We start from the raw sequence: 20,466 nt of genomic DNA, 5'->3' as shown, positions 1-20,466 counted from the left end.
ATTTTAGCTAATTTGGTACTTGTTAACCTAACAATCATTTATCCTGTTACTTGCCGCCATCTTAGAAGTATGCTAACTGTTCATACTAACAGTTTAGCTGATTTTTTTTACATTTAGAGTTAATAATCACGGATTCTGTTACTTTTTACCCTCTTGAAAGAATGCTACCTTTTTTAGGTATACCAACCCTTAGCATTTTAAGATTCATACTACATTTCAGTACAAATGTTGCTCTTCACCTTTCAAACCATATTTACCTACAGAAATGGATACATCTAGTTTCTATTGAAATACTTTTATTTTTAATTTTGCCTTTCAAATGTGTTTTTTTATGACCAAAAACATTTTGTTTTAACTCAAAAAGCAGTTAGCCTATCAGTCTCAGCATAGAATCACACGCCTTCATCTAAGCCCCGCCCCCTGCTCCATGCTGTGCTGAAGTTGGGTATACAGTAGATGTTGATGACCACGGTGTTACTTCTCTTCACCACTTCTGCTCAATGCATGGAAGCATGCAGCGAGGTACAGGTGCATGCTGGAATTGTTCTGCCGTGTGGAGATGGATTGTGTGTGAGGATGAGCGAGGTGGGTTCTAGTATTTTCTCTTTGTCAGCCCGTTAAACAATGACAGCAAGCAAGGTGTTGCAGGAATGTTTCAGACGTGTTGAACTGGACACACAGGTTTCCTCTTGTGTAGCAGCTAGCGTTACCACATAGAAATGTGTACGGAACATTCATGTGTTCATACGTCCCATCTTTCATGTTGCTCGGCATCTGCAAACATGCTGGACCCGAGAAAACACATCTCATGTGTTGATAGAGCATATGGAACTTTTCTTACAATTGACAGACAAACGCTTTTAAATAGAAGCAAAAAACACGTGAAATGCAAACTACAAAAGCAGTGAAGTTGTGTAAATGGTCAATAAAAAGAGAATACAACAAATCCTTTTCAACTTATATTCAATTGAATAGACTGCAAAGACAAGATATTTCATGTTCACACTGAAACAATAATATGCAAAATAATAAAGTGTAGCGAATTGTTCATAAAAAATCAGGCATTAGTCTGCAATGTCCAACAGTCAAAAAGTAGAATTTGTCAGTACCGTAAATGACAAAGTCATGAGGGTCAGGCGATTCATTTTCGTCCATTTGAGCTGGAAATGACAAAATATAAAGAATAAATGTTATCTCACGCTGACAACACGTTAGCATTAGCAGTAGGTTGACTACACAATAGTGTCACTAACTGCTTTTACAACATGTAACAAAGTAAACTGTGTACTTTATTTCACATTTCTCCAACAAAGAGTCGTACGCAGCTGAATACTTCATACTTCTCTGTAAGTACGTTTCAACACTTCTCCTAGCTTGGCGTATTGAAATGAAGTCTGTCAAATAGAATAGAGCTGCATGTAGTTGAAGGACTACTGCTGAGTGAAAACACTGCAAGATAATATCTCCTCATCAGTGTTCTTCAACACAAGATAATATCTCCTCAACACAAGATAATATCTCCTCAACACAAGATAATATCTCCTCAACACAAGATAATATCTCCTCAACACAAGATAATATCTCTTCAACACAAGATAATATCTCCTCATCAGTGTTCTTCAACACAGAGATGCCCCACAACTTTTCCTGCACATAGAACGTTTGTTTTTTTCGTTCTTCTCTCTCTCCGTGGTGAAGTATGTGACAATAGAAAAACACAAGAAATGGAAAATAAACAGGTGGTGTAGCATTCTGTAATGGCAGCTATTGTGTTCCAAACATACGTTTTAGGAACGCTCCAACTGTGTCCAAGCAATCAGCATTGGACAGCGCATCCTACCCTCCATAAGATTCCAGGAACCTTTCAAAAGTCCCACCCAGCTGGCAGGAGCTAAAAAAAGTTGCCGAAGAACTAATTTTACCCGGGTACTTTTTGGTGGAAACATAGTGGGAACTACTATTTACCTGTAAAGTTCCTGCTGTGGAAGTGTGGTGTGAGAGGATGCTTTGTGAACAGGATACAGTAGTGAGGACTCTGCTTTTGCCACCTCTGTACCAGATCATCACCTGTAGCTTTATTATTTACTTTGTCATTATTGGACCAAACCTAGGATAAATCATTCCCAATTTCTTGACATTCGAGGATTGCAACCAAACTACTGAAAGGAAAGGAAGAACTAAGTACATAAAATAGCAGATGGGAAGAAACCTTTTGAGTGGAGATGTTTTGGTCCTGATGGAGCGGAGGGGAGATTGTCAAAGGAGAGATCTTGCCTCAGGGTCCTGGAGGTGTACAGGTCATGATGGAGTGATGAGGTTGCAGCTTATCAGAGCGGATGATTGGTTGAATAGATCTTGTGCTGCTGCTGCATGTGATGGACTTGATGATGGCAGTGTAGAATGGTGTCATCCAGCTGCTGCAGGAAGTATTGATGAGGGAGGTGATGTTCAGATCCCACTTGAGGTTCTGGGTGATGGTGGTCCCCAGGAGGCAGAAAGACTCCACCTTAGACACCGTGGTGTCATGGATGATGATGGGGCCGTGGGCTGCTACATTTGACCTGAAGTCCACTACTGTTTTTAGATAGTTGGGCTCGCGACACCAAGTCACCAGATGATCAACCTCCACCAGAGATGAGTCCAATAAAAGTGGTGTCATCTGCAAACTTGACAGACTGGTGGCTGGAGGTGCAGCTGTTTGTATACAGGGAGAAGAGCAGAGGAGAAAGACCAAGGAGAGCTAGTCTTTATGGTTTTTCTGTCCAAGACATTTTCCCCAGCTTCACCTGCTGTGTCCTGTCAAACAGGATGTCTGGGATCCACCTGCAGGTGGGGTCCGGCGCATTCAACTGGGGAAGCGTGTCCTGGAGCAGGGCTGGGATTATAGTGTTGAACGCAGAGCTGAAATCCACAAACAGGATGCTTCAGAATGGAGTGGAGGGCTAGGTGGACCTTGTCATCAGGAGACCTGTAGGGGGTCCAGGAGGGGGTCAGTGATCTCTTTAAGGTGTGAGAGCACAAGGCGCTCGAAAGACTTTATCATCGCAAATGTGAGGGCGACAGGTCTGTAGTCATTAAGTCCTGTAGTCCTTGGTTTTTTGAAGCAGGCTGGCACGTGGCATGTACTTGTATGCCGTCGGGAAGTGACACAACTCATTTAAAGAATTGGAATTTGACTTGAATTGGCTCCACCCCACAGGATGTTGAATGCATTGTGATTAAGTATGTATTTGTGTGTGTGGTCTTATCAGCAGACTCTGGCCAATTGACCCCAGAGACATCCGGGCCGCATGGTCACCCGACTCAAAGTGAGACACAATGCAAATAAACTACCCACTACAGCAACTAGTTGACCTCACTTTTTTCCCCCCTCTAAGGTGGGACGTCTCCCGTAGTCTACAATTTGGGCGGAGCACCGGGAGGTGTTGCCAGTTCACCAGGGCCAAAACGTAGTGGTTCAGGAACTGGAAACACACTGAAGGTAATGAGGATTCAAGTTGAGCTATGCTGATACCGCTCACACATTTTGTAGCCAAAACTGTCCAGACATGCCAACTGGGTTTGTGAAGCCAAGAGCAAGCCAGTAAAACTGTGGTCTGAGTCGATCCAGTATAAATATAATCAGACTTATTACTGTACTATAGACCAGTACAACTGCATTCCAACAAGACCAAAACAGTACCACTTCGGCATAAGTAAATCCAGTAATTAGACCAAACCAGTAATCCAAGTAGGTTCAGTAAATATACCAGACCAGTATCACCATGATCCAACTAGATCCAGTATTTAAAAAGACTAAAACCACTGTGGGTTGATTAGACCCAGTAGACATACTAGACCAGTATCAAATACAAAATAGTACAAAGTCAGTACAACTCTATTCTGACTAGACCAACACAGTCTGTGATTATACCAGACAAATGTTACTGGGATCCAAAAAGATGTAGAAATATACCAAATAATCCCGATCCAGTACTTATATTGAGTCATTTAAAGGGTGTGTGTGTGTGTGTGTGTGTGTGTGTGTGTGTGTGTGTGTGTGTGTGTGTGTGTGTGGTCACAGCGCTGGTTAACTAGTCCCGTTAGGAGGCTGAGTCAAGGAAAAGTCGATGGACAGAAAAAAGCTCCAATCAGAAACAGAAGGCGGGACAACAGGCCAGAAGTGACCACACCCCTTCTAGGCAACTCAACAATGGTACACACAACCTGCATGGATTAGAGCAAGCACAAACCACAGTGGATGCTTTTGTATCTTGATTGATGTGCACAGAAGGTGAAAAAAGAAGATGAAGGGCAAAGTGGCGGAGAGGAGGAGCCAGAGGAAGAAGGACACACCCCCTTACCCCCTCCCATGCAGATTATCAAGGATCCCAACAACCCAGAGGTAACATTGAATAGTAACTTTATGACATCTCTGCTGTTTTTTTCCCCCCATTTGCTTGCCTGTCATTGGTCCACAGGCGCTGGATTCAGACCAAAGCTCTAATGAGTCGGACAGCGAGCAGCGGAACAAAGCTCTGAGAGGACGCATGTAAGACACACTCAGTCATTAAAGAAGAGCCCAGTACACAAACAAAGCTCTGAGAGGACGCATGTAAGACACACTCAGTCATTAAAGAGGAGCCCAGTACACAAACAAAGCTCTGAGAGGACGCATGTAAGACACACTCAGTCATTAAAGAAGAGCCCAGTACACAAACAAAGCTCTGAGAGGACGCATGTAAGACACACTCAGTCATTAAAGAAGAGCCCAGTACACAAACAAAGCTCTGAGAGGACGCATGTAAGACACACTCAGTCATTAAAGAAGAGCCCAGTACACAAACAAAGCTCTGAGAGGACGCATGTAGGACACACTCAGTCATTAAAGAAGAGCCCAGTACACAAAGTTCATCTGTGTGTAGGTTTGTGGTGAATGAAATGGTCCAATCTGAGAAGGACTACGTGAAGGACTTGGGCATCATTGTTGAGGTGAAATAGAAAACCTGTACACATTCTCAATTCATACGCGCCATTGCAGTGTCTGAAAAGAATGTGCGTGTGCGCAAACCATAGGGCTTTATGTCCCGGCTGGATGTCAGAGGGATTCCAGAGGACATGAGAGGAAAAGACAAGGTTGTTTTTGGCAACATCCAACAGATCTACGACTGGCACCGCGAGTAGGTGTATAACACACGTGCACGCACATACCATGCATAGTGTAGGTGTATAACACACACATAGTAGGTGTATAACACACGTGCATGCACATACCATGCATAGTGTAGGTGTATAACACACACATAGTAGGTGTATAACACACACATAGTAGGTGTATAACACACGTGCACGCACATACCATGCATAGTGTAGGTGTATAACACACACATAGTAGGTATATAACACACACATAATAGGTGTATAACACACACATAGTAGGTGTATAACACGTGCACGCACATACCATGCATAGTGTAGGTGTATAACACACACATAGTAGGTATATAACACACACATAATAGGTGTATAACACACACATAGTAAGTGTATAACACGTGCACGCACATACCATGCATAGTGTAGGTGTATAACACACACATAGTAGGTATATAACACACACATAATAGGTGTATAACACACACATAGTAGGTGTATAACACGTGCACGCACATACCATGCATAGTGTAGGTGTATAACACACACATAGTAGGTGTATAACATGTGCACGCACATACCATGCATAGTGTAGGTGTATAACACACACATAGTAGGTATATAACACACACATAATAGGTGTATAACACACACATAGTAAGTGTATAACACGTGCACGCACATACCATGCATAGTGTAGGTGTATAACACACACATAGTAGGTGTATAACACACACATAGTAGGTGTATAACACACGTGCATGCACATACCATGCATAGTGTAGGTGTATAACACACACATAGTAGGTGTATAACACACACATAGTAGGTGTATAACACACACGTAGTAGGTGTATAACACACACATAGTAGGTGTATAACACACACATAGTAGGTGTATAACACACACATAGTAGGTGTATAACACACACATAGTAGGTGTATAACACACACATAGTAGGTGTATAACACACACATAGTAGGTGTATAACACACACATAGTAGGTGTATAACACACGTGCACGCACATACCATGGATAGTGGCACTCACCATAAGTTGTCCTCTAGTTTCTTTCTGCTGGAGTTGGAGCATTGCATCCAGAACCACGACCTTCTGGCAGACCTCTTCATTAAACATGTGAGTTGTTTACTTGGGGGGGCCAAACTTCATCTTTTTCATATTTTATTTGATGCCACAACGGTAACTCTGTGTGTGTGTGTGTGTGTGTGTGTGTGTGTGTGTGTGTGTGTGTGTGTGTGTGTGTGTGTGTGTGTGTGTGTGTTTCACTACAGGAGCGTCGCCTGCACATGTATGTGGTTTACTGTCAGAACAAGCCCAGCTCAGAGTACATTGTCATGGAGTACGAGACCTTCTTTGAGGTAAATGACCTATGAGAGCTGTTTATATTCCAGAAGAGCAACACTGTGTGTATGCAGGAGATCCAGCATGAGATCAGCTGCAGGATGTCCATCAGTGATTACCTGATCAAACCCATCCAGAGGATAACCAAGTATCAGCTGCTACTGAAGGTTAGCCACATCACTTTTGACACATGAGTCCAGTTGTTATGATTTGTGTACTTCTCAGGATTTCCTCAAGTACACGACCAAAGCCGGGCTAGACTCTGAAGAGATTGAGGTAAGTTGTCTAAATGCTGCCTGAACTGCAGAAAATACTGGCTAGACCTTGGAAACACTGTGTGTGTGTGTGTGTGTGTGTGTGTGTGTGTGTGTGTGTGTGTGTGTGTGTGTGTGTGTGTGTGTGTGTGTGTGTGTGTGTGTGTGCGTGTAGAAAGCAGTAGAGCTGATGTCACTGGTGCCAAAGCGCTGCAATGACATGATGAATCTGGGTCGCTTGCAGGGATACGAGGTATGAGGAAGTATTTATTATCTTCAGTCAAAAATCGACTTGTGTTGTCATTCACTAGAAGTAATATCAGACATTGACACCACCAATGACAAATACAGTGGTACCTCGGTTTTTGTACACCCTGTTTTTCATATCATTTGGTTTTGTGCAAAATGTTTGCCCTGGTTTTGGTATGCAGTCATGGTTAGTGTACCTATGGCCAAACTGGTACGTTTGCCCACTTATCATTTCCCAAAATAGAGTGCCCAAACAAAGAAACAACTTCAGTGACTCAGTCTCTATGAAGAACAGATAGAGTGGAATTGCGTAATATAGACTATGAATGATATCAATTTGGCAGACAATAGAGCTCTTGATACTATCGTTAGAAGATGATCATGCATGTTGATGACACATTCTGGCTATGTCTGCACATTGGACATAAACCAGAGAAGGAGCGCATAATGTATACCAAGTAAGTTATTAGTATACCATCAATACTATACTGGTTAAGTTAGTATTTTTTACTATCAAATGAATCCGATGTCTGTTTTGTTATCGTTTACAAACTCAGGAAATATGTCCTTGGACGCAGGAGGGCACAAAGAGTGAAAAACAAAGGATTTAAATCAGAGCTACTAGTAGGAAATGATTTCTATGTTGAACTGATATTGTTGCACAGTAATCCTCTGCTTTTGTCTGATTGTAATTGTAAAAAACAAAATGGAATCATTCAATGATCTGGAACATTTAAAGTATCCGTATTATTCTGTCCAATACTCCAATAAACCTCAATTTCACAAGGCCAAGTACCAAAAGATTTCAAGATAGGAAGAGTAACTCCCCTCTTTTAAAAAGGAAACAAATTAGAACCTGGCAACTACCGACTTGTTACTATTCTCAGTTCCATTTCAAAAGTAATGGAAAAAATAGTTCATGAACAGGTCGATAGTTACCTTGCCACTAATAAACTCATGTACAAATTACAATCCGGTTTCAGAACTAACCACTCCACTGACACATGCCTTCTCTATCTGACTTCAGAACTAACCACTCCACTGACACATGCCTTCTCTATCTGACTTCAGAACTAACCACTCCACTGACACATGCCTTCTCTATCTGACTTCAGAACTAACCACTCCACTGACACATGCCTTCTCTATCTGACTTCAGAACTAACCACTCCACTGACACATGCCTTCTCTATCTGACTTCAGAACTAACCACTCCACTGACACATGCCTTCTCTATGTGAGCGAGCACATGAAACATGAGGTGGACGTGGGCATGGTCATGCTGGACCTTCAGAAGGTCTTTGACAGCGTTAACCACACTATACTGTTGGATAAGCTCAGAGCAATCGGATTTGACAAAACCTCATGGAGCTGGATGCAATCTTACTTGGAGGGGAGGGAACAGGTGGTAGAGGTGAACGGCACCATGTCCCCCCCCCTCTCAATGAGCTGTGGAGTCCCCCAAGGCAGTATATTAGGGCCTTTACTGTTCCTAATATACATAAAGGACTTGTCATCAGCATGCGACTGTGAATCGTTCTTGTTTGCGGATGACTCGGCCCTGCTGGTGTCAGACAAGGACAAGTCACAGGTGGAAATAATCCTCAGTGCTGAACTCTGTAGAACTTGCACCTGGCTCGCTGACAACAAGCTATCCATACACTTGGGTAAAACTGAATCCATCCTGTTTGGGTCCCACATCAACCTTAAGAAAGTCAGTGACTTCACTATAAAAGTGGGTGACATTGTTATCACCAGGAAAGATGAGGTCACCTACCTAGGTTCCATTCTAGAGGCTAATCTTTCCTGTGATAAAATGGCAACCAAGGTCATCAAAAAGGTCAACCAACGAACGAGATTTCTCTATAGAATCTCCTCTCTGGTCAACAAAAGCACCATGAAGATTCTGGCGGGAACTCTCATTCAACCCTTTTTCCATTATGCATGCACCTCCTGGTACCCTAGCACCTCCAAAACCCTCAAATCTAAACTTCAAACATCCCAGAACAAGCTAGTCAGATGACTTCTAGACCTCCAGATCACTCCTACCCACTTCTCCAAAGTGGGCTGGCTCAGGGAGGAGGACAGAGTAAAACAACTTGCACTGAGCCTGGTCTATAAAATCCACTACACCTCCCTGATACCGAAGTACATGTCAAACTACTTCCTTAACGTAAATGACCGCCATAACCACAACACCAGGGGGAGCTCCGCTAACCACGTTAAACCCAGATTCCCATCTAACAAAGTTGTAAACTCATTCTCCTTCTATGCCACATCAATATGGAATGCACTCCCAACAGGTGTAAAAGAAAGGGCATCTCCATCCTCCTTTGAAACCGCACTAAAAGAACACCTCCAGGCAGCTACAAACCTAAACTAACACCCTCCCGCCTCCCCGGATTGTAAATAATGTCAATAATTCAATGTATGTACTCTGATGATGATCTTGTGTGATGACTGTATTATGATGATAGTATATATCTGTATCATCAATCCATTTAAGTGCACCCCGACTTAAACAAGTGTAAAAACTTATTGGGGTGTTACCATTTAGTGGTCAATTGTAGGGAATATGTACTGTACTGTGCAATCTACTAATAAAAGTTTCAATCAATCAATCAAACTCCCCCTGTAAACTACTTGGTATTGAATCCATACCCACATTTTTAGAATTGCCCCAAACTAAAACTGATGTAATATATCCAAACTGTGCTTATTGACCGGCTACCACAGAAAAGAACCAGATATTAAAAGTAAATTAGCAAGTAGATTAATAATAGTTTTGAGAAAATAATACAATTGAAAATGGCACAATATGTTACCGTATACGTAAGTAGCCAAATAGTGGTGTAGATTTTGGGCCATATTCCTATTTTAGAGTAAGGCCAGATTCCAGCTTCAAAGAGGAACTGCCCTTTTTTTTTTTTTTTTATTGTGCTTATTAATCACAATCCCTATGTGAGACAAGAAAATATAATTGTTCTCTTTTTTTATGCCTTGTAATTAGAGATGTCCGATAATGGCTTTTTTGCCGATATCCGATATTCCGATATTGTCCAACTCTTAATTACCGATTCCATTATCAAGTGATACCGATACATACAGTCGTGAAGTAACACATTATTATGCCTAATGTTGTTGTGATGCTCCGCTGGATGCATTAAACCAGTGGTCCCCAACCACCGCTGTGTTGTACACCGGACCGATTGGTACCAGGCCGCACAAGAAATACAAATAAAAAAACATTAAACCATGTAACAAGGTTTTCCAAAATAAATCAACTCAAGTTATGGAAAAACATTCCAACATGGCACTGCCATATTTATTATTGAAGTCACAAAGTGCATTATTTTTTTCAACATGCCTCAAAACAGCAGCTTGGAATTTGGGACATGCTCTCCCTGAGAGAGCATGAGGAGGTTGAGGTGGGGGGGTTTAGGGGGTAGCGGGGGGATGTATATTGTAGCGTCCCAGAAGAGTTAGTGCTGCAAGGGGTTCTGGGTATTTGTTCTGTTGTGTTTATGTTGTGTTATGGTGCGGATGTTCTCCCCAAATGTGTTTGTCATTCTTGTTTGGTGTGGGTTCACAGTGTGGTGCATATTTGTAACTGTGTTACTGCAATGCACTTTATGCTGGCATTAGCCAGAAAGCTCTCTCCCGGTTGCAGTTAGTCCAGAAGGTGGCAGCAGGACTTTTAACAGGTGCCAGGAAACGCCAGCATATAACCCCACTGGCTCCCTGTTCATTTTACAATTGATTTTAAAACCTTACTGTTTGTTTTTAAAGCTTGGCACCTCAGTATATCTCGGACCTCATCCAAATTTACACTCTTGCGTGCGCTCTGAGGTCCGAGAGCCAGCTCCAGCTCGTGGTGCCCAAGACCAGACTTAAAACCAGGGGAGACAGGGCCTTCTCTGTGGTCGGCCCTCAGCTCTGGAACACTCTGCCCCTCCATGTTCAAACTGCTCCCTCAGTGGACTGTTTTAAGTCTTGTTTTAAGACCCACTTTTATTCTCTGGCTTTTAACACTTCGTGAGTTGTGTGGTCTTCTGTCTGGAAACATTTTTGTTGTTTAAATGTGCTATGTAAATCAAGTGGATTGGATTGGATTGTTAAAGTTGTTTATACGGCCACCCTCAGTGTGACCTGTATGGCTGTTGACCAAGTATGCTTGCATTCACTTGTGTGTGTGAAAAGCTGCATATATTATGTGACTGGGCCGGCACGCAAAGGCAGTGCCTTTAAGGTTTATTGGCGCTCTGTACTTCTCCTACGTCCGTTTTTAAAAAGTCATACATTTTACTTTTTGAAACCGATACCGATAATTTCCCATATTACATTTTAAAGCATTTATCGGCCGATAATATCGGCAGTCCTATATTATCGGACATCTCTACTTGTAATTTATAATATATGGCTTGTTGTAGACGGCTAAAAATGCAGGCAACGGGGATTTGATCTATTCGCTCTAAAAACATCCCAAAACCTCCATCAACATTTTATACACACACTGTATGTATGTATGTATGTATATATGTATGTATGTATGTATGTATGTAATGTACAGGCACATTCATAATAACATGTCATATTTACCTATTTAGTTCATTTGAAGCATTTCGGCCACGCATTAATTTCAGAGACGCATCACAACATTCACTATTTCCTTTAACAAAATACTACATCTAGTACATAATATACATATATATCATACATGTAGTACATAATATACATATATGTAGTACATAATATACATATATATCATGCATGTAGTACATAATATACATACATATACATGTAGTACATAATATATATATATATCATACATGTAGTACATAATATATCATACATGTAGTACATAATATACATACATGTCGTACATAATATACATACATATAGTACATAATATACATACATATCATACATGTCGTACATAATATACATACATGTCGTACATAATATACATACATGTCGTACATAATATACATACATATAGTACATAATATACATACATGTAGTACATAATATACATACATGTCGTACATAATATACATACATATCATACATGTCGTACATAATATATCATACATGTAGTACATAATATACAAACATGTCGTACATAATATACATACATATCATACATGTCGTACATAATATATCATACATGTCGTACATAATATACACACATGTCGTACATAATATACATACATGTCATACATAATATACATACATATAGTACATAATATACATACATGTAGTACATAATATACATACATGTCGTACATAATATACATACATATCATACATGTCGTACATAATATATCATACATGTCGTACATAATATACAAACATGTCGTACATAATATACATACATATAGTACATAATATACATACATATCATACATGTCGTACATAATATACAAACATGTCGTACATAATATACATACATATCTCCAGAAAACAGTCATGTGCTCAATGGCAATATTATTATTTCACAAAAAAAGAAAAGAACATTAAATTAAACACATCTCAAAAGGGTAATGGGAAATGTATAATTAATTGTATTTGTTGTATTCTTGTATTTGTAGTGGTATGAAGGGTGTGTCAGTGTGGGTCACTCTCCATATTTCATCAAGGTGCTGTTAAATGTGTCTTTAAACATTTCATTCATCATGTATATGTATTGAAATGGTTTTGCATGTACAATAATAATAATTCTCTGTCAAATGACTTGTCTTCATTTTTCGGCTGTGTGAAACTGATCCATCTCATTTTATCTGAGAGGAAAAATGGATTGAGTTTTTACACGATTCAGTTTTGGTTGCACATTTTGGAAGAGATGACTAAGAAAAAGCGAGGTAGCACTTCATGATCATGTTTGTCTGCAGGGGACGTTGACCTCTCAGGTAGCACTTCATGATCATGTTTGTCTGCAGGGGAAGTTGACCTCTCAGGTAGCACTTCATGATCATGTTTGTCTGCAGGGGAAGTTGACCTCTCAGGGTAAGCTGCTGCAACAGGAGACTTTCTGCGTTTGGGAGCAGGACGGAGGAGTTTTGTCTCGGAGCAAAGAGCGCCATGTTTTCCTCTTTGAGCAGATTGTCATTTTCAGCGAGCTCCTCCGTAAAGGATCCAACAATCCTGAATACCAGTTTAAAAACAGCATCAAGGTCAGCCACTGCTTTACTCTGCTTAAGGTGAGTTCAAGTGTTAACCTGAATGCCCTCCGTCCAAACTCAGGTGAGTTACCTGGCCATGCAGGAGAGTGCAGAGGGAGACCTATGCAAGTTTGTGTTGTGGTCTCGGGACTCAGCAGCACGCTTCACGCTGCAGGCCTCGTCCACAAGCATCAAAAACACCTGGGTGGACAACATCAGCGCCCTGCTGGAGGTGCAGAACAACTTTCTGTCTGGTGAGTACACATGACTTCTGTCGGACAAGTAGACATCTATATTGTTACTTCTGTCTGCTAAGTAGACATCTATATTGTTATTTCTGTCTGCTAAGTAGACATCTATATTGTTATTTCTGTCTGCTAAGTAGACATCTATATTGTTATTTCTGTCTGCTAAGTAGACATCTATATTGTTATTTCTGTCTGCTAAGTAGACATCTATATTGTTATTTCTGTCTGCTAAGTAGACATCTATATTGTTATTTCTGTCTGCTAAGTAGACATCTATATTGTTACTTCTGTCTGACAAGTAGACATCTATATTGTTATTTCTGTCTGCTAAGTAGACATCTATATTGTTATTTCTGTCTGACAAGTAGACATCTATATTGTTACTTCTGTCTGCTAAGTAGACATTTATATTGTTATTTCTGTCTGACAAGTAGACATCTATATTGTTACTTCTGTCTGCTAAGTAGACATCTATATTGTTATTTCTGTCTGCTAAGTAGACATCTATATTGTTATTTCTGTCTGCTAAGTAGACATCTATATTGTTACTTCTGTCTGCTAAGTAGACATCTATATTGTTACTTCTGTCTGCTAAGTAGACATCTATATTGTTATTTCTGTCTGACAAGTAGACATCTATATTGTTACTTCTGTCTGCTAAGTAGACATCTATATTGTTATTTCTGTCTGCTAAGTAGACATCTATATTGTTATTTCTGTCTGCTAAGTAGACATCTATATTGTTATTTCTGTCTGCTAAGTAGACATCTATATTGTTATTTCTGTCTGACAAGTAGACATCTATATTGTTATTTCTGTCTGCTAAGTAGACATCTATATTGTTATTTCTGTCTGCTAAGTAGACATCTATATTGTTATTTCTGTCTGCTAAGTAGACATCTATATTGTTATTTCTGTCTGCTAAGTAGACATCTATATTGTTATTTCTGTCTGCTAAGTAGACATCTATATTGTTATTTCTGTCTGCTAAGTAGACATCTATATTGTTACTTCTGTCTGACAAGTAGACATCTATATTGTTATTTCTGTCTGCTAAGTAGACATCTATATTGTTATTTCTGTCTGCTAAGTAGACATCTATATTGTTATTTCTGTCTGCTAAGTAGACATCTATATTGTTATTTCTGTCTGCTAAGTAGACATGTATATTGTTACTTCTGTCTGACAAGTAGACATCTATATTGTTATTTCTGTCTGCTAAGTAGACATCTATATTAAGGCTGCAGCTAACGATTATTTTTCTATCGATTAATCTATAGATTATTTTTTCGATTAATCGGTTAATCTATAGATTATTTTTTTCGATTAATCTATAGATTATTTTTCCTTTTACCGATTATTTTTTTTATTTAAAATGAAGATGAAAAAATAAATGTAGGCCAGTTTTTTCAAAAGGCATGGCTTTTATTTACAAAAAAAAAAGTATGGCCACTCAGTCAACATTGACAACAACATGACAAAATATTCTGTAACAATGTAAACATTTAACAAAATTAAAAGTAGCTTATTTGCTTTTAATGTGCAAATATAAAAGTAAACATCCAGTGCAAATCTTAATATTCTGCAATAGTATAAGCATTTCAAAAGTAAAAGTATTGCTTATTTTGCTTTAAAATGTGCAAAAATAAAGATAAACATCCAATTCAAAAAAGTGCAAAACGGAAATATTCTGTAACAACAGTGTAAACATTTCAACAAAAGTAAAAGTATTGCTTATTTGCTAAAATGTCCAAAAATAAAGATAAACATCCAATACAAAAAAGTGCAAAACGAAATATTCTGTAACAACAGTGTAAACATTTCAACAAAAGTAAAACTTTTGCTTATTTTGCTTAATAACACAACAATGATAGTATGATTAAAGTGAAAGTTAATTGTTGGTTTGTACATAGTATACGTAATTGTTAATGTTGTAAAAGGTATTTGCACAACTAATTAACGTTAGCGTTAAAGAGGAGCGCGTCTTTGTAAACACTGAACAGGCACGCCAAACGCTCCTCTCAGAGCGAAACGGTGCTTTAGTTTATGAATTTACAACGCAGATACAAATGACACATTCATGTTTTTGTGTAATGATGACAACGTATACTCACGCGGACGATTGACTAGTTGATGGTGATGGCAAGAACGCTGCCGTTGTGCTGCTATGATAGGCCATTTCCGCTCGACACAGTGTGCATACAACAACATTATTAGCAGAGGTGGGTAGAGTAGCCAGAAATTGTACTCAAGTAAGAGTACTGTTACTTTAGAGATTTATTACTCAAGTAAAAGTAAGGAGTAGTCACCCAAATATTTACTTGAGTAAAAGTAAAAAGTATGTTGTGAAAAAACTACTCAAGTACTGAGTAACATACACACACATATCATATATATATATATATATATATATATATATATATATACACACACACACACACACACACATATATATATATATATATATATATATATATATATATATATATATATATATATATATATATACATACATTGATATATACAGTATATAATTTATATTTATTTATTTTGCCGTTTTTGTTTACATGTTAAAGGTGTTTTAATAATTATACATGCATGTTTAACATATAGATTCCTTTCTTTCATGAAGACAAGAATATAAGTTGGTGTATTACCTGATTCTGATGACTTGCATTGATTGTAATCAGGAAGCAGTGCTGGTAACGTCCACGTTTTCAAATGCAGGAGAAAAAAAGTTCCTCCTTTCTGTCTAATACCACATGAAAGTGGTTGTTATTTGGCATCTTATTTGTCCACCTTCCATATTCGTTTTTATACCCTTTACAAGAAATACATTGGCGGCAAACTCCGTAGCTTGCTAGCTTGTTTGCGCTGGCTTTCGGAGACTCTTATTTTGAAAGCGCAGGCGCGATGGAGCGGCGGGACTTTTATTGTGAAGACAGGAACTGTGCAGTCAGTCTTTACGGTTGAAATAAAAAAAGGGTCTTTTTTCCTTCACACTTTTGATTGATTGATTGGAACTTGTATTAGTAGATTGCACAGTACAGTACATATTCCGTACAATTGACCACTAAATGGTAACACCCGAAGTTAGCTCGGAGCCAGTCAGGTCATGTGACCCCTGGCTCTGTTTGATTGGTCCAACGTCACCAGTGACTGCATCTGATTGGTGGAACGGAGTGAAACGTCACCAGTAAGGCAGGCACTTTGAAGGTCTGTCTGACAGACCAAAACAAACAAAGCGTGCATTAACAGATCGATAAAAATTAGTAGCGAGTAGCGAGCTGAATGTAGATAAAAGTAGCAGAGTAAAAGTAGCGTTTCTTCTTAGGCCGTTTATTGAAATACTCCCACACTTTTGATGACTTTAGGCATGCTTTTTTCCCCTCGCTCGCATCGTCTGCTTTGCGCTCCGCCATGACGGTAGTGTGACGTAAATATGCAACGCGTCGACGAACAAAAACGTCCTCGACGTATTTACGTAACCGATGACGTCGACTATGTCGACGCGTCGTTTCAGCCCTAATCTATATTGTTATTTCTGTCTGCTAAGTAGACATCTATATTGTTATTTCTGTCTGCTAAGTAGACATCTATATTGTTACTTCTGTCTGCTAAGTAGACATCTATATTGTTACTTCTGTCTGCTAAGTAGACATCTATATTGTTATTTCTGTCTGCTAAGTAGACATCTATATTGTTATTTCTGTCTGCTAAGTAGACATCTATATTGTTATTTCTGTCTGCTAAGTAGACATCTATATTGTTATTTCTGTCTGCCAAGTAGACATCTATATTGTTATTTCTGTCTGCCAAGTAGACATCTATATTGTTATTTCTGTCTGCTAAGTAGATAATATTCAGTCTTTTATTGATTGTAAATCCCACTTTCTTTATTTCCATGTTCATTCTGGGTGTCTCATCCAGTAAAAATCTGTAAAATGACATTACATTTTTGAAGTAGTCTGTGATCATTTATTTAGAATTCTATGAGACTTTTGGTTCTAGTGTTCCTGGAAAAAAGACACATACTGTAGAGCTAAATGTTTATATATCAATTATACACATTGGCCCCCCAGACACATGTTGTCTCTCAATGTGGCCCCTGAGTGCAAACATTTGCCCAGTGACTCCCAATATTGCCTTCACTTTGGTCACTAAACATGGATGACATCTTTCAATAGCTCTCCAATCTCCAATCGAGTACCAAAAGAAGGAAGGCGGGATATCAGTGATCCGCCCACTGTCATCGGTACGATCACCTTTAGCCCCGCCCACACCAAATGGACACGCCTCTCAGCCTCCGCCAGAAAGCGATCACGACAACCAGGTGAGCCAAACTTTAGCTCATGCCCTCTTACCTGCCATGTCTACTCATGACCTGTGACCCCTAGGAGCTGGTGCTGGTGCTTGAGGACTTTGTGGCCGTGCATGAAGACGAGATCTCCGTGTTCCAAGGCGAGAAGGTTCAGATTCTGGCCTCCAACCAGCAGGGTCAGAGTCTTGTGTACCGCCCGGCCAACAGCGACTCACCGGCCGCTGAAGGCTGGGTGGCACGAAGCGCACTCAACACACACTGACACATATACACACACACACACGCACACACACACACACACACACACTGTAGCACAGCTCATGTAGACCGGCCCTCTCGTTAGTGTCCAACTCCAATCAGGACGTGGTCTTTCAGCCGCCAACACCAGGCTGAGATCCCAGGAAGTCAACTTTTCTTTTCTGTGGATGAGTGGCAGTGAGCGAGTCTCCATGCTGTCATGTGAATAGTATGTAAAACAAAGACTGGAATACTAGAAAATACTGAAGACTGATAGAATAGTTTTTTCAGCACAAAAGAGAACTCCTAGTGTGGGTGTGTCAGAGTGTGTCTTAGTGGCGCCACCTTGTGTTCTTTCACTAGCAGTTAGGTGATGTAGCATTGCTTGACCACCACATTGTTTTTCTTCTTTCCACCTGCTAGTCAGTGATGGCGCCACCTTGGTGTGTGCAGCTCTGCTCACTTTGGACATTCTGAGGATGCATTTCTTGTTTCTGTCCACCAATGAGACGGCTGAACACTTCTGATTGATTTGTCTTTCTTCAATCTCTTGTCTTAATTGTTGCCCGTTCAGCCTCACTATTCCCCGTCTCGAAAACCTTTTCTGTCCCTCCTTGTCCAACTTTGTTTCCTGTCAACCTCTCTACCTGTCTGCCTGCGATTCTCCTGGTGCCATTCTCAGACAACACCCTGGTCCTTAAGGAACTATGCAGCCTGGCTTTGAGGGCCATTGCAGCGCTCCACTTTTGACCAGTTTACATTGAAGAGGAGTCGCCATGTTGGCTTTGGGCTCAAAGGCAGAGGACTGGTATGGGCGAGGGCAGAGTATAGCGCACTACAAAGAGTTTGAGGTGGAATGTAACGCACTGTATTGAAAATGTTTGTGACATGCTACATTTGGGAGGTTTATGTAGTGCAATTGAAAGGGTGAAACTAGAGAGCACTATAAGGTGATGAAAAGCACACGAGCAAGATGAGATGTGACTCAAGCAAGCAAGCAAGCAACCAGTGTTATTTCTATAAGCTGCTAAAATGACTTAACAGCTCTGTGTCAAATGTTTGTAATAAAGTTCATTTTTCATCCGAGACCATTGTCATGAATATTTCTACATCCTGTTTGCTTCTTTTCCCTCCCCTCAACCAGTCGTGTTGTAAACATAGCCAGATAGATTTCAAATGAACAATATACCTTTTCTTTTCTCTTTCTTTCTATTCTGACCCCATACTAAAAACTACAGCAACATTCAAACGCTCCAAAAGAAAAAAAATCCAACTACCATATAAAAAATAAATGCCATGGCAAAATACAGCAAATTAAAATGAACGCTGCAGGTTGTAATCAAATGTGAAAGAAAAATGCTGCAAACGATAAAATATGTGCATGAAGTGCATGGGCGTCACTTGGGTTTAAGAACGTGTTTTGGGCAGTAGATGGCATCTTTGATCCAAAGCACAATTTACATTGAACTAAAATGTTCTTTTCTTTGTGCTCGACAAAAGAAAAGTAGTGAAAATATCTCCATGTTAGCAAACTCCACTTCTGGCTCCGCCATGATCAGACACGCCCCCCCCCTCCCTCCCTCTCCTCCCTCCCCACACTCACACTCACACAGGGCGCATGTCTCTCTCTCTTCTCCGGCTTGTGACACAAGAAGAATCAGAAGGATGAAACAGCAGCGCTCCGATAAAACACACTTTATACTACATCAAAAGTAACGTAAACTAACGCAGTAACGCATCATGTAGTAACGGTAACTGAGTTACTGAATATAAAAAATAACGCGTTAGATTACTAGTTACCGCCGAAACTAACGCCGTTACAGTAACGCGTTACTTTGTAACGCGTTAGTCCCAACACTGGTCCCCATTAAGTAAGCATGGCCAGAACACACACACACACACACACACACACACACAGCAGATGTTTTGCCAATAGAAAGTGTGTATTTGATGGCAAATAGTGAGAAGTCATTTATTCGTCATACAAAAGTTGTACATTCAATCTTTTAGAGGCAGAAAGAAGAAGTTGAAGGAAGACATTAAATATAATAATCATGTAGCAAGTATGTTGCCTTCAACTGTACTGCAGTACATGTTTGTAATAGTGCATGTTTATAATAGTCCATGTTTGTAATAGTCCATGTTTATAATAGTCCACTATGTTAGACTACATTACATACTACATTAAACAAGTGAAGACACTATGTTAGACTACATTACATACTACATTAAACAAGTGAAGACACTATGTTAGACTACATTACATACTACATTAAAACAACTTCTCTTGAGTTAGTGTCAGCAGTTAAAGGTCAAAGTACTGTGAGATGTGAATAAGAGAAGTTGTAAAGTCATAAACTCATTTACCTAATTAGAGATACAAGAGTTTAAAGTTCACAGATACTGCACTTCAATTTTTATCACACAGCACGCAAAAAATATATGTCCATGTTTTTAGACAATATATATATATATATATATATATATATATATATATATA

The 20,466-nt window shown here is 39.7% G+C and overlaps 1 protein-coding gene across 8 annotated transcripts in view; it reads left to right on the top strand.

Annotated features, from left to right (window-relative positions):
- Positions 1 to 19,052, top strand: part of LOC133571119 (kalirin-like) — a 69,372-nt gene extending 50,320 nt beyond the window's left edge. For 5 of the 8 annotated variants that reach the window (XM_072916616.1, XM_061924197.1, XM_061924201.1 and 2 more), the window contains 16 exons: positions 3,252 to 3,308; positions 3,378 to 3,481; positions 4,064 to 4,195; positions 4,271 to 4,384; positions 4,461 to 4,531; positions 4,905 to 4,971; positions 5,056 to 5,159; positions 6,202 to 6,271; positions 6,427 to 6,513; positions 6,571 to 6,663; positions 6,722 to 6,772; positions 6,926 to 7,003; positions 12,987 to 13,172; positions 13,243 to 13,414; positions 17,596 to 17,741; positions 17,806 to 19,052. In XM_072916616.1, coding sequence (XP_072772717.1) covers positions 3,252 to 3,308; positions 3,378 to 3,481; positions 4,064 to 4,195; positions 4,271 to 4,384; positions 4,461 to 4,531; positions 4,905 to 4,971; positions 5,056 to 5,159; positions 6,202 to 6,271; positions 6,427 to 6,513; positions 6,571 to 6,663; positions 6,722 to 6,772; positions 6,926 to 7,003; positions 12,987 to 13,172; positions 13,243 to 13,414; positions 17,596 to 17,741; positions 17,806 to 17,991 — 1,718 coding nt within the window. In that variant the 3' untranslated portion in view covers positions 17,992 to 19,052. Of the gene's footprint in view, positions 1 to 3,251; positions 3,309 to 3,377; positions 3,482 to 4,063; positions 4,196 to 4,270; positions 4,385 to 4,460; positions 4,532 to 4,904; positions 4,972 to 5,055; positions 5,160 to 6,201; positions 6,272 to 6,426; positions 6,514 to 6,570; positions 6,664 to 6,721; positions 6,773 to 6,925; positions 7,004 to 12,986; positions 13,173 to 13,242; positions 13,415 to 17,595; positions 17,742 to 17,805 lie in introns of those variants that run through there. The other 3 variants (XM_061924195.1, XM_061924194.1, XR_012051415.1) reach the window with 3 other exon arrangements.
- Positions 19,053 to 20,466: the final 1,414 nt, after the last annotated feature.

Source organism: Nerophis lumbriciformis, linkage group LG28 (genome assembly GCF_033978685.3).
Source record: "Nerophis lumbriciformis linkage group LG28, RoL_Nlum_v2.1, whole genome shotgun sequence".
NCBI lineage: Eukaryota > Metazoa > Chordata > Actinopteri > Syngnathiformes > Syngnathidae > Nerophis > Nerophis lumbriciformis.
The sequence above is the reverse complement of the archived record's forward strand: the minus strand, read 5'-3'. Positions and strand labels throughout refer to the sequence as shown.